A 13,790-nucleotide genomic window follows, 5' to 3' on the forward strand; every position below is an offset into this window, starting at 1 on the left:
AAAGTGCTCGGATTACAGGCATGAGCCACCGCACCTGGCCGAGGACTGTTTTTTAAAACAGGACATGTTCATCCCCTCAAATGTGCTGAAAATCTGTCTAGCTGCTGGTTTTTATATAATACAGCAGAAGGCGACACAGAAACATGATTTTGTCACTATGTGAGGAGTAAGGGCTAGTGATTAGAATGGGGCCAGACTGTAAAGGATTGCTCCTGTGGGAAGATGATGGCTCCCATCCTAGCCCCACAGACACTGAGAGGGCTGCGGGTCCCGGCCGACGCGTTCCTGCCCTGCGTGCCTGCAGCTGTGTGGGTCCAAGCTTTGCCCCTGAGCTCAGGAAGATCACACGTCTCTCACTGTATATAGGACTAATTATAAGTAGACAGAGATGGCATTATGATTAGGAAAATATCGAGTCATTAAAAGCCATTTCTAATTTCAAAGTAGCCCTTTTGTCATTATGTATTTTCTCAGTCAAAAAATGAATTGTTGAAGGCTACACAACTAATTAGTGGCAGCGTCCTTGAAAGCCATAAGAGAAATTGGCACTTCATCTAGTAGGCAGTACTCAGTTAATAAGTCAATTAACAAATGTTTATTAAGTGTCTACTAAATACAAGGCACAAAGAACTACAAAGACTCTGAGTGGTGAGTGCCGGACGGGTTTTCAGCGTTAACTTTTTATTGAAGGATGGCGTACATAGAAGTCTGCACCCAACCCAAGTGTGTACAGTGGTTGGATAAATCTTCCTAAACTGATCGTACCCATGTTCCTGAGATCAAGGAACAATATGACCAGTGTCCCAGAAGCCTAATCTTGTCCCTTTCGGGTCCCCCCCACCCCCGGAGCCACACTGCTGGGTCTCCACTCTCTTGACAGCTTCCCATCTAAATGGAGCACACGGCAGGCACTGTGGGCTTCTGAGGGGAGGGGTCAGCCTGCGCTCATCTTCAGGGTGGACTGAGAAGAGGAAGACTAGGGCAGTGGTGGCCTTGTCTGTGCCCGGGGCACCACCTTCTTTGGAGTCATTGGACCAGATTCAGAAACCCAGCTGGCGGGTAGGAGGGCCTGAGTAGCACCATGAAGGGCCTCGGGTTGGATGAACACGTTAGCAGTTGATGGTGGAGCGCCAGCTCTTTGGAAGGTGAAATGGATAGGATGTGTAATCAAACTGGGTACGTACGAAGGAGATGGAGAGGTTGAAAAAGAAAAAGCGGGACTCCTTCAGGTTGGCTGGATGCCAGCACCATCGGTGACCCTGGACAGAGTCATTTGACAGAGGGCTTATGCTGAAAATCTTGCAGATAGAAAAAGTTATGAAGAGCTGAAAGTTTTATACAAATACCAACTACCATCTACTTTTCATCCACCTACCTGCCCGCTTCATTCATCAGTTTCCTCACATACTCACCGCTCAGTTTCATTAGTTCTTTCCCAGATTCCCCTTAAAACAAATAGAAACTCATAAAGGAATTAGAAATGTTTTATAAGACACAACTACCATTTTAAATTTAATTTATGATCTGTCCACTTCACCCCGCATCAGACTGATAGTATTGTCAGCAATATCCATCGGGGAATTTAATTTTAGTTTATTTAAATTATACTTAATCAAATGCTAAATGCATCGTTTTATTCGACCTCATTCCTTCCCGTCTCTTCCTCTGCTTCTCATTTCAGCTCTCCCACCCCCTGTCCTATTCTTGGGAGGGAACCATGCAATTAACTGACCACAGGGATTCCCAGAGGATAGGAGGTAATAGCCCCATGTAGCTATCACAGCCCGGTGAGCAGCTGGCAGCGGCTTCACCCCTCCTGGGTGGGCAGGTGTCCTGACCTGAGTCAGGGCAGGGAGAGTGGGGCCACTGCCAGGCTGTTCTCCTAAGGAGGCTCCCGTTCTCTGTGGGGTGTCGTGAGGGAGGCAGGGAAGTGCCACAGTGGCTGCCCCCTGCCCACACTGGAGAGAGGGTGGGGTGGGAGAGGGGCCTGGACTTGCCAAGGGGTGAAAGTCAAGGGGGGAGCATCCCTTCAGCTGGAACTCCTCCCTCCTCCCTCTGTCCGTGGTTCACTGGAGAGCATGCCTAGTGTGAGCCACCACTGACCATCGCGAGGCATCGACGGTCTTTGATCTCTGTATGGAGGGGACCATTTCCGCTTCTTACCATAGGTGACCGCCGCGGGCCACCCCCTCACCGGTTGCTGCAGTTAGGTACGGGTGACTGCGTCCGGTGCCTCCAGCCAGCCCTGCGCACTTACTTTGCTCTTTCGCGTGCACGTAGCAAGTCCTGCTCTTTGGCATCTGTTTGTTAAAGCCGTTTTTTAAATTTCCTTTGCTTTGGTTATGGAGTTCGTGGCCCCTATTTTTTATTTTTCAGATTGCAATCCATTCCTCTCTTGTGGGTCAGACCACAGCACAGTTGATTTGGGTCACTCTGGTTTTTTTAAGACCTTAGAACCTTGTTCCTGCCTGAGCAGAGAGAGATGAAGACCAACATGTAATTTCTTAAGTTATGGATTATGGGTTATAACAAATTGACCGCAACTCCTCCAGAGAAGTTAGATAGTACCTGGTTTTCACCACGTTTTCCTCAGCCAGAGGTGTCCATTGAGTTCGAACCATTGAATTAGAATTTCCAGAAGGTTAGGGCCTGGCGTCTCTGTTTTCAGAAGCCCTTGATGACTTTGGCCGATCTATGGGCGAAGGTCCTTTCCAGCTGTGAAATCTTATTAACGTCATGACTTTTATTTATTTTTTTTAAAAAAATAAGAGTAACATATATATAGCTTAAAAAGATATTAAATAGTTCCAGAGCTCTACAGGTGCCCCTTGGAGACACTGCGGGTTTGGTTCCAGACCACTGCAGTAAGCGAGTCACGTGACCGTCATGGTGTCCCAGTGCAGATAAAAGTACGTTTACACCATACTGTAGTCTCCTGAGTGTGCATTCGCATTGTGTCTAAAAGAACAACATACATACCTTAATTTAAAAATTGCTGAAAAATGTTAATGATCACTTGAGCCTTAGCGAGTCGTAATCTCTTGCATTTAATTGGCTGACGGAGGGTCCCGCCTCATATGGATGGCTGCGGACTGATGTGGAGGGTGGTTGCTGAAGGTAGGCATAACTGTGGAAATTTCTCTTTTTTTAAGAGAAGAAGTTTTACTCTTGTTGTCCAGGTGGGAGTGCAATGGCGCAATCTCAGCTCACCGTAACCTCTGCCTCCTGTGTTCACGCGATTCTCCTGCCTCAGACTCCCGAGTGGCTGGGATTACAGGCACACACCATCACACCCGGTTTATTTATTTATTTATTTTTAAGTAGAGATGGGGTTTCTCCATGTTGGTCAGGCTGGTCTTGAACTCCCGACCTCAGGTGATCCACCCGCTGTGGCCTCCCTAGGTGCTGGGATTACAGGTGTAAGTCACCGCATCTGGCCTGGAAATTTCTTAAAATAAGACAACAAAATTTGCTGCATGGATTGGCTCTTGCTTTCACGAAGCATTTCTTTGTAGCACATGATGCCATTTGACAGCATTTTACCCGCAGCAGACAGACCTGGGATATTTGGCAGACGTTTTCTGGAAAATAAATGACATGAGCCTGTCAGATTGAGGAAAACAACTGATAGTGTGTTTGTTGCCACTGATAAGATTTGAGATTTCAAATTAAAAAATTAAAATTTGGAAACCTTCTATCTACCACCATGAGCCTGGCAACTTCTTTTTTTGTTTTTGTTATTGTTTTTTGAGATGGAATTTTGCTCTTGTTGCCCAGGCTGGAATACAGTGGCACCATCTGGCTCATTGGAACCTCCGCCTCCCGGGTTCAAGTGATTCTCCTGCCTCAGCCTCCTGAGTTGCTGGGATTACAGGCACGTGCCACCGCGCCCAGCTATTTTTTGTATTTTTAGTAGAGATGGGGTCTTCAGTAATTTTAGAGTGCAGATGCGTCCTGAGACCAAACAAGTTTGTGAACTGCTGGTTGAGAGTTCATTGCTGTAGAAGCCACTCCTGAAATAAATGGGTAAACCCTGGACATGTACGTATGTTTGTGAAACTGATTTTTTTGGTGGGAAAACTGAGTACAGATGAAAATTAATTAAAAAGTATCACTTCGTTGTCTTCTTTCCTTCTCCTGTTCCTGTACCCATGAGAGCCGTGGTTTGAACACACAGATAGGTATGTTGTCACTGCAGAGCTGCCTTTTCACAGAAAGCCTCATCAGGAGCCTGAGAAGAAAACGGTGAAAGTCCTGGAAAGCTGCAGGTGCTGAAATACACATGAGCATGGACAGAAGAACAGTCACTTGCCCCGATGTTAAAACACTGGCTTTCACGGGTGTGTCAACTTGTTTGAGCACATGAGTGGTTTCGTAAATCTGGTTAACACCGATCAACCTTAGGCATTGTGTCGCTGTTAGTCAAAGGTGACTTTGAAGAGCGTTACATAAGAAGAAACTGTGAAAGAGAGGTCTAGCAGAGGAGGACGTGCATACGTAAAGAACTTTCTCTTTTCCGTTGCTTCCTCAGATCCTCTGTCGATGGGTCCTCAGAAAGCTCTGGAAACCATCGGTGCAAATTTACAGAAGCAATACGAGAACTGGCAGCCAAGGGTAAGCTTGCTTTACTTGCTCTTCCTTTGCTTTCCTATGGGGAAACTCCAGTTCCTTGGTTGCCAACATCTGAATCCACGTGAATTCTGTGCAGACCCTGCCTTGTGCGGTGTGGCACCTGCTGGCTGTGGGTCGAGGTGCTGTCTTGATAGCGTGCACATTACTGCAAGTCTTGCATTGGACAGTCCTGACTTATTTTGTTTAAGTTTACTCGATTTTTAGAAAAGAAAAATTATTCTTCATGTTACTCTTAACCATGGTTTGTGTGTGTGTGTGTGTGTGTGTGTGTGTGTGTTTTAATTTTATTAGCATTGTTGTGACTGGAACCCGTGGTTTTTTCTCAGAAAATGTATTTTCAGTAACTTTTTTGTAGCCTCGATTAGTTAGCGCTATTCCTCATGTCTTCAGTTTTCAAATAGTTGAGAATAAAGCACCCAACATTCAAAAGATGACACCTATTATATGCTTTGCCTTTGATTCAAAATACGTTTTGTTTTTTTTTTTTTTAGGGAACCAATTAGTGTGTGGGGTTTTTTTTTTCTTTTTGGTTTTTGGCTTTTTTTTTTTTTTTTTGCTTATATCCTACAGGTTTTTTTTTTTTTTGTTTTTTGTTTTTTAAAGAAAAATGGCATAGAATGTAACTGTGTCAATTTGCCCTTAATATCTTAAGTTATTTGTAATCCACCCAAAGACCTTTAGCCTTTCTTATTAACTGGTTTTGGAGATTTAATAAATTTAATAAAAAAACTAGGAATCTGGGCGCTTTTGAAGGTGCACTATATTCGGCTTTGTGTGGCAGACGGACTGGACTTACCTAAAGGAGTATAATGAAGAGCGTGGGTTGAGCAGGTGCCTCACCTGCGCGTCCCTGTGAGTTTTACTCTCCCCTTTTGGATGTAAGCCTCGTGGAAACAAATGATTTATGGAAGCTTTTCAACACTTACTTGGTTGGAAATTTTATCTGTGGATCATTTATGCACATGATCTGGGATTCAGGGATTCCTTAGCCATGACTTAAATTCTTAGAGTGAGAGAAGAGCCAGAAATGGAATTTTCCTGCCTGTAACCATGCCCTCGGGTCATTGCTGCTGCTGCTGCTGCTGCCTGCAACCGGGAGCTCATTGTTAGGAAGCACCTGTGTCTTAGGACACATCTTCCTGCTTACAGCAGACTTGTTCTTTGAAAGGCAGCGTCTCAATGGCTTTTTGATTTATGTCTAATGGCTTTACTTTTCCCTCTCTTAAATTCGTTACCTCTTGGTGGTTTATGTAAACACGCAGTGGCCTTTTTCTTGAGAGCAAGCACAAAGCACGTTTGGAGATTGGGTGAGGACTGGAAAGAGATTTGGATGGTGGAGTCCTTTAAAAAATAGTAGAGATACCTCGTGTTTTCCGTAGAGAAAAGTTTCTTTGAAGACTTTGAAGGTACCCTAGCGTCTCAGCATGGCGAGGCGGGTGCTCACAGGAGTGTGGGGCGAGTGGCAGTGCTGGAAGACGAGGCGGTGTTGGCGTACGGCGTGCTGTTGAGCAACACAACAGGAATTTGGAGGAATGCCTTCCTGGCTGCTTCTGGCCATCTCCTGGGTTTTGCTTTGTACCTTTGAGTTTTACTAGATATGTTTGTTTAAAAAACAATGTCCCCAAACAAATTCAGATCTACCAATTGTGTTCTTTCTAGAATGAGTCTCTGCTATCTATTATAACTAGTTTCTTCTTTTCAAAGAATTATTAGATAAGGAAATATAGCCTTTCAGAATACATGTATTTAATATTTCAAGAGACTATGTGTATTCCATTTGGTATGATTTACAGTTTTTTATTTTGAGTGCTAAGAGTTGATTTCCTGCTAGCTTTCTTATTAGTTGAGCTTCATAGATATCAGATAGTTGATGCTAGCTGACAGGAAATGGAAGCTTCTAAGGTGGCAGCTGTCATTTTCATCTGAATTTCTGTCTAGGAGCAGATCTCTTCTGTGGCGTTGAGAAGAGGCATCATGATGCAGGGAAGGGGACCTTTCCATGTAGGTCACTGATGACAGCCAGAAAGGTGACGGTGTAGGCTCAGCGTGGGATTGAGGATTCCCTTCCTGTGACAGTAGCACATTGTCCTGGGATGGCGATCACAGGTGCAAAGGGGCGCAGTCCTCTGAGTGATTTGTAGTCTGGGAAAATTTGTTAAAGTTGGCCGGATTTCAGCAATGGATGTGCAAAATGATTCTCTGAGTAAGAGCTGGTTTGAAGGGCTGGTGAACGGAGAATGTGTCAGGATTACAGGATGCTGAGGAAGAGGCAGCGGCGCGGGTGGGGTCCCATCTGGGCTGGTCTTTAACATGGAAGCTGGAACGAAGTATCTACCATGGCACAGAAGGAAATCTGTTCACACACGCAGACTGGGATCGCTTTCCTGCATTCAGGAAGCAAAACCACAACAATGAGTACCCAATATTTGCTTTTGGAATGCCAAAACCATTGCATTCATTTTAAAGTACAATAAAAATGCTTAAGAATTTCCTGCTACTCACGATGAGTGGGCCTCATCTATTTTAGAAAGTAGCCTAAGGTAGCGGATGTCACAGGATACCTCTGACTGGCTCTGTGGTGTGAGCGTGGGGCTGTGCCATATGCACTGGGTAATAATAGCATCTGCCCCGGTGTGCATGGCACACTGCTTCTCACAGCTTCCCGTGGGCTACAGGAGAGAGGGAGGGGAGCCTGGCATAGACGGCATGGCTCTTATAGGAGAGAGGGTGGGGGGCCTGGCTTAGATGGCGTGGCTTTTACAGGAGAGAGGGAGGGGGGCCTGGCTTAAACGGTGTGGCTCTTACAGGAGAGAGGGAGGGAGGGAGGCCTGGCTTAGACGGCGTAGCTCTTACAGGAGAGAGGGAGGGGGGCCTGGCTTAGATGGCGTGGCTCTTACAGGAGAGAGGGAGGGGGGCCTGGCTTAGATGGCATGGCTCTTACAGGAGAGAGGGAGGGGGGCCTGGCTTAAACGGCGTGGCTCTTACAGGAGAGAGGGAGGGGGGCCTGGCTTAGATGGCGTGGCTCTTACAGGAGAGAGGGAGGGAGGCCTGGCTTAGATGGCGTGGCTTTTACAGGAGAGAGGGATGGAGGAAGGCCTGGCTTAGATGGCGTGGCTCTTACAGGAGAGAGGGAGGGGGGCCTGGCTTAGATGGCGTGGCTCTTACAGGAGAGAGGGAGGGAGGGAGGCCTGGTTTAGACGGCGTGGCTCTTACAGGAGAAAGGGAGGGAGGGAGGCCTGGCGTAGACGGTGTGGCTCGTGGTGTGTGGCAGACCTCACGCTGCCCTGTGGAGTAGGCACAAAGCAGGAGGCACTTAGCAAGCCCACACGTTCATGTGCAGGGTGCCTGGTTCCTGACTGTAGATCAGGATCTTTTGAAACATTGCGAGGCTAAACACGCACCACTTTATTGCATCTACAGGGCTCCGGAGTTCCTGCGGTAATAAAGACAGGTTGATGTGCCATCTGCAATAAAACAATGGGGGTGTTATTACATTTCCCAGACCTTCCATGGAAAGACCCATAGATCTGGTTTTCTCTTTGAATGTGTCCTTTATTGCAAGACTCACAACGCTTAGGTCATTTCATGAAAATGAGGCTATTTTCATTAAAGATTGCTGGAGTCGCTGCCTCTGCGCTGGTGTGGATGGGAGTGGAGCAGGAAATGCCCGTTTCCTCAGCGGTAGTGCCCGTCCAGGAAGGGCAGAAAACCAACCTGAGCACCCGCCGGCCCCACCGGCCCGCTGCCTGGGAGCCTGATGATTTCCTTGCTGATGCTGGAACCCCTGGACTTGCTCTGTACTTGTCTAGCTCTCGATACAGGTGATTCCAGCTCAAGAAGGAATTGAGAGAAACCATGGTAATTATATTTTTTTTCCCGAAGGCTGCCAGCCTCTCTCTGGCCCATATTTCCTTGCTTAGGCCCATTGAGCCCTTTTCTAAATAATTTATCAGTTTGCCACTGATGAAATGTTTCTTCTGATTAAATTTAAGGCTTTGCCTTATTGCCTTGTAGGTGCATAAATTTGTGTTCTGCCAGAGATTGGAGGAAAAGTACTGACTGTTGTTTCAGTGGAAAATTCTGCAATAAAACCTCACTCATTCCATCATAAGTCTCAAATGAAAGTTTTATTGGGAGATGGGAGTGGGAGATTATTATAAAGCTGGGAGCATACAGTGAAGGATTTATCTTTTTAGAGAATTTTTCTAACAAATTGGGGCTTCTGGCAGTTTGGTGTAGGATGGAAGTTAGGAGCTGGAGCTGTGGAAAAAGGCCAGTGGGAGGGGCCTTGCGGTCTGTGTCCTCCGTTCCAGAGAGAGTGGACCCCACCAGGAGCAGAGGCCGCCCCTCTTGTGATGAGCTTTAATTCTTCCGGTGTCTTTAAATCAGTTCATATTGAGAATGTGTGTCATTTACTAAGGAAGATGAAACTGTGGCGGCCCCTCCAGTGACCGCATCCGTCTGTCGGGCAGGTGCGTCCCGGGAAGGGGGTGGAAGGTGCTCTCCAGTCACAAAGGCATGTTGTAGGAGCTCGTTCGCAACCTGTCCAGTCTGTGAGTGGTGAAGGTGGCTAGTCCTGTGTGGCAGCCGTGGGGCCTCCAGGGAGCTGAGCGGTCGCGCTGAGTCGGTTTTGATGTGGCCGACAGTTCTCAGTGGTCCACACAGAGCCACGGTGTGTGGATCACAGTGAACGGGTTTTGAATTTCAGCTTCCCTTCATTGGCCGTGCTTCTCGGATGTGTCACAGGTGATTTGCGATCAAGAGATGGAAGTCGGTTTTACCGTTAGACAAACACGTTTTTTTTTGTGATGCCTCACACCACGCAGAGTATGTTCACGGAGAGAACAAAACACCTCCCAAGACCTGGTCTGTTAGCCCGGTAGAAATTGTCACTGCATTTGAATGTAAATGGCAGTCATCCTTTCCATGGCACTGATCACAGAGTTGTTTGTGTGCCTTCAGGAGATGCTTTGAATGAACCAAAGCTGATGACTCTACCTCCTGGTGGGAGGAGAGGGTGTGGGGAGCAAGGGGTCGAGAAGGCCAGTGGTGACCATTGTGGTTCCACTTTGGACACTTCCAAGTGTGTCTTTTGGATTTCAGGCACAAGCGTTATTTGCAGAACTGAGCGTTTATGTGTTTTATAGGGGTTTGTCGTGAGGATGATTGGAATCCAGGCTTCTCCTTGTCCCTGAGTGGGGCTGCTGCTTGACCTGTGTACCTCATGGCGAGTGTCATGTGGTCATGTGTGACAAACTGTGAAACTCTCGGCATTGAGCGCTCACACTGCTAGGTTTTGCGGGAGGCCCCTAGTCAGGTGGCTAGGCTGGCTTTGGAGGGTGCCATACGGGTGGCTACACCACCTTTCTTCTTTCCCTGGGATGCTCGCTCAGGCCTCTGCTTTGTGGCCTTTAAAGGGATCGGTATCAGTACCGATCAGCCTGTGCTGCAGATGTCTTGGAATGAATTTTAGAGATGGATGCCGATATGGTTTGGCTGTGTCCCCGCCCAAATCTCATCGTGAATTGTAACTCCCACAATTCCCACATGCTGTGGGAGGAGCCTGTGGGATTGGATCACAGGGGCAGGTCTTTCCTGTGCTGTTGTGCATAGTGAAGAAGTCTCACTTCCCTGCACGTGCTCTCTCTTGCCTGCCACCATCCATGTAAGATGTGACTTGCTCCTCCTTACCTTCCTCCATGATCGTGAGGCCTCCCCAGCCATGGGGAACTTTAAGTCCATTGAACCTTTCTTTTGTAAATTGGCCAGTCTCAGGTATGTCTTTGTCAGCAGTGTGAAAATGGACTAAATACAGATGCAGTAAAGACCCATAATTAAGTGGGTTCTGCCTTTTCGTAGGGTTTTTAAGGTCAGATGTGAATAGCTGAGGAAGAAGCAGCTGAGTTGCCCTGGGACTGTATTCCACACCTGGGAGGTGCTCCAAAGCTATCTGTGGAACAGCCCAATGTGCACTGTTACAGTGACTCCTGCTTGGGGCATTCAGGTTGTGACATTACTTCCAAATTGACAGTCCAGTTCAGCTGGTGAAAATGGCCCTATAATTGCGATTGGCAGCATCCCCTGGCGTGCTGCCCCGATGCCATTACCATTCCGTCATCCATGCCCGCCTTGCTTTCTGCCCTGCCGCCGGCCCTCCCACCTCCCGCCCACACTCACCTGACTTCCGTCTCTGTGGGTTCTCAGGTTGGGCTTCATCCACCTTGAGTGTCTGTGACAAGCTGCCAATAAGGACTCATGGGCAAAGGCAGAAGTGTGTGTGGATGGCTCACAGCTTGCGTAATTCAGCACCTGGTGTGAAGCACATTGCCTGTGTACTCATGAAATTTGCAGGACAGTAGAGACAGTATCTTCCGGTCGTCTTGGGGTTAACTGCTGTGTACTGACAGTTTCACTTGACTGCTTCCCGCCCAGAAAGTGAAGTGTTCCTGTGACCAACGTTTTATATTCTTGCCGTGGCCCGAGCAGTGCTCTCCCAGTTCATCTTCCCCTTCCTTCTAGCGCTTCTCGCCTGACAGCTTTTCCGCGGGCCCAGTTCAGTGAGAATTCCGATTCTTGCTCTTCAGCCAGCAGCCTTCGTAGTCAGCCCCGCCCACGCGCGTCCTGCCTTGCCCTGTCCCTGGAGGCCATGCTATTGGAAGCAGCTTCCTGGAAGTGAGCTTAGATTATGCAAAGCAGTTTGTTCTGGACTCTTGAGACCAACTCCACCAGAGCGTAAAGGTGTTGTCACCTACTGCCATCGTTTCGGGCACCTTAGTGGCATGACCAATAAACTCTTTTAGGCACTCCAAACACGTTACAGAAAGAAGAAGGAACGAAAGGTACCGTTGTGCAGCCCACCTGGAGGATGGCAGCCTGCTGCGACCAGACCCCTTGGGGGTGTCAGTGCATTAGAGCTGGTCCCAGAGGGTAGCCCCTGCCGTCCAGCCCTGTGTTGGACTCTTGCTGTCCGAGGCCACAGAAGGATTCGCTAGACAGCCCACAGAGGATTGAAGAGCATGCTGCGTTGGCTAGAGGGGGTTGCAGCGTGGGCCGCGGCCCGTCGCATCACTGCCCAGGGAGGACTGGTGGATCCGCTTCCTCCCCTCCGCCTAGCAGGTCTGCAGAGTCGTGCTGTGCTCGCCGTACCTTCCCGTCCGGGGCGGGAGCACCCCTCTCACTGGCAGGGGAGCTCCTGGGACATGTGGTCTCCTCTCTATCAGGCACGGAGGGGTGGGGTGGCAAGAGCCTGGTAACTGTGGAAAGAGCGCCAACTGGTTTAATTCTGGCTTTGCCACTTCTTAAAAACATAACTTTGGACAAGTTACTGTTTAAACTTTTAAGGTTTGTAGATTTAAATGGAGAGAATAGAAGTATGTAGCGTATTTGCCCTGGGGAGGCCATGGTGGCCGGCCAGCAGGTCCGTCCTTCCCGTCCCTTTCTGCGCTTTATCCCTTCCTCTCCCTCATGGCGGTGGAAGCCATGCCCAGAGCATTCTGCCATGAGTCTTGCTGCTGTAAGCCCCCGCATCCTGCCTCATCTGTGGTTTTATCTTCCTGCCTGGGTAACTGCATTCCCAGCCCTCCTCTATTAATTGACCTACTTGAAGTGTAATACTTTTAGAGAGAAATAGGGCTTAACTCTGTCCTTAACAAGCCTCTCGAGGATATTCTCTCATCATCATGTTCCCTTGAACAAGAGAGGGGCGTGTGTGTGTGTGTGTGTGTGTGTGTGTGTGTGTGACTGTGACAAATTGCAAACGAGGACCCCCCCCCCCCCCCCACTGTCAGGCTGGGGACTAAAACTGCAGCTCAGCTGTCGTGGTTTCACAGATCTCACGTGCCATGTGTGTTTCCTGAGTTAACTTGGGGACCATGACACAGAGAGATGGGGAGGTGACTCTAAAGGACAGGCAGGTGCCAGGCGAGGGACGAAGTGCTGCTTCTAGTCAGAAAGTGGAAGATGTGATGCGCTGAAGAATGGAAAGCTAAATTTGGAGGTGACGACGAGGAACCCACCGTATGCTCGCCATATGCAACTGGGAAGAGTTGTAAAATCATGCTCCAGCCAAATTGGAAAGTGCTGATCAAGGGGGAAACAATCAATAACAGATTGGAGGGGGACGGCCACTTCAAAGAGTCTGCGGGGCTGGGTTTCATGGTGCAGGGGAAGCCGTATGTCACAGTGGTGTGCATGAATTTGGGTGTTCGCAAAGGCTTCTGGACAGCTCCCTCTCAGATGCCCAGGATTTACTTGTTGGTGTAACACATAATGGAGATTAAAAAAAAAATGGATATAAAAAGCATGTAATGCCAACTTTACCATTTTAAAATGTGCAACTCGGCCAGGCACGGTGGCTCGTGCCTGTAATCCCAGCACTTTGGGAGGCCAAGGTGGGCGGATGACCTGAGGTCAGGAGTTGGAGACCAGCCTGGCCAACATAGTGAAACCCTGTCTCTACTAAAAATACAAAAAAATTAGCTGGGCATGGTGGTCAGTGCCTGTAATCCCAGCTACTCAGGAGGCTGAGGTAAGAGAATTGCTTGAACCCGGGCGGCGGAGGTTGTAGTGAGCCAAGATCACACCAATGCACTCCAGCCTGGGTGACAGAGTGAGACCCCATTTAAAAAGAAGGAAAGAAAGTGTACAACTCAATTGGCTTTTACCGTCTTTGCAGTCTTGTCCAACTGTCGTGACTGTCTAGTTCCAGAATATTTTATTACCCCAAGGGAAACCCAAAACCCATTGGCGGTCACTTTTCATTTCCCCTCCCCCCCAGAGTAGGGAAGTCACCGGTCTGCTTTCTGTCTCTGGATATGCCTGTTCTAGGTACTTCACACAAATGGAGCCATACAGTATGTGGCCTTTTGCGTCCGGCCTCTCTCTCACTTAGCATCTTGAATGTTTTCAAGATTCACCCATGTTATTGCATGCATCAGTGCTATAATCATTTTTGTGTGTGCGTGTCTAGAGATAGGGTCTTGCTTTGTTGCCCAGGCTGGTCTTGAACCCGTGGCTTCAAGTGATCCTCCTGCTTCAGCCTCAACTCTTTTGATAGCTGAGAAACATTCCATTGTGTGGATATTCTGCATTTCTATTTTATGCACTCATCTGCTGATGGACACTGGTATCATTTCCACCTTTTGGCTATTTGAATAATG

At 48.1% G+C, this 13,790-nt stretch overlaps 1 protein-coding gene across 2 annotated transcripts in view; it reads left to right on the forward strand.

The window, feature by feature from the left end:
- The window catches only part of RPTOR (regulatory associated protein of MTOR complex 1), a 411,960-nt gene that overhangs the window by 93,314 nt on the left and 304,856 nt on the right, over positions 1 to 13,790 (forward strand). For both annotated transcript variants that reach the window (XM_039476184.2, XM_003931661.4), the window contains exon 3: positions 4,532 to 4,614. In XM_039476184.2, the coding sequence (XP_039332118.1) occupies positions 4,532 to 4,614 (83 nt within the window). The remainder of the gene's footprint in view (positions 1 to 4,531; positions 4,615 to 13,790) is intronic.

Source organism: Saimiri boliviensis, chromosome 17 (genome assembly GCF_048565385.1).
Source record: "Saimiri boliviensis isolate mSaiBol1 chromosome 17, mSaiBol1.pri, whole genome shotgun sequence".
Lineage (NCBI taxonomy): Eukaryota > Metazoa > Chordata > Mammalia > Primates > Cebidae > Saimiri > Saimiri boliviensis.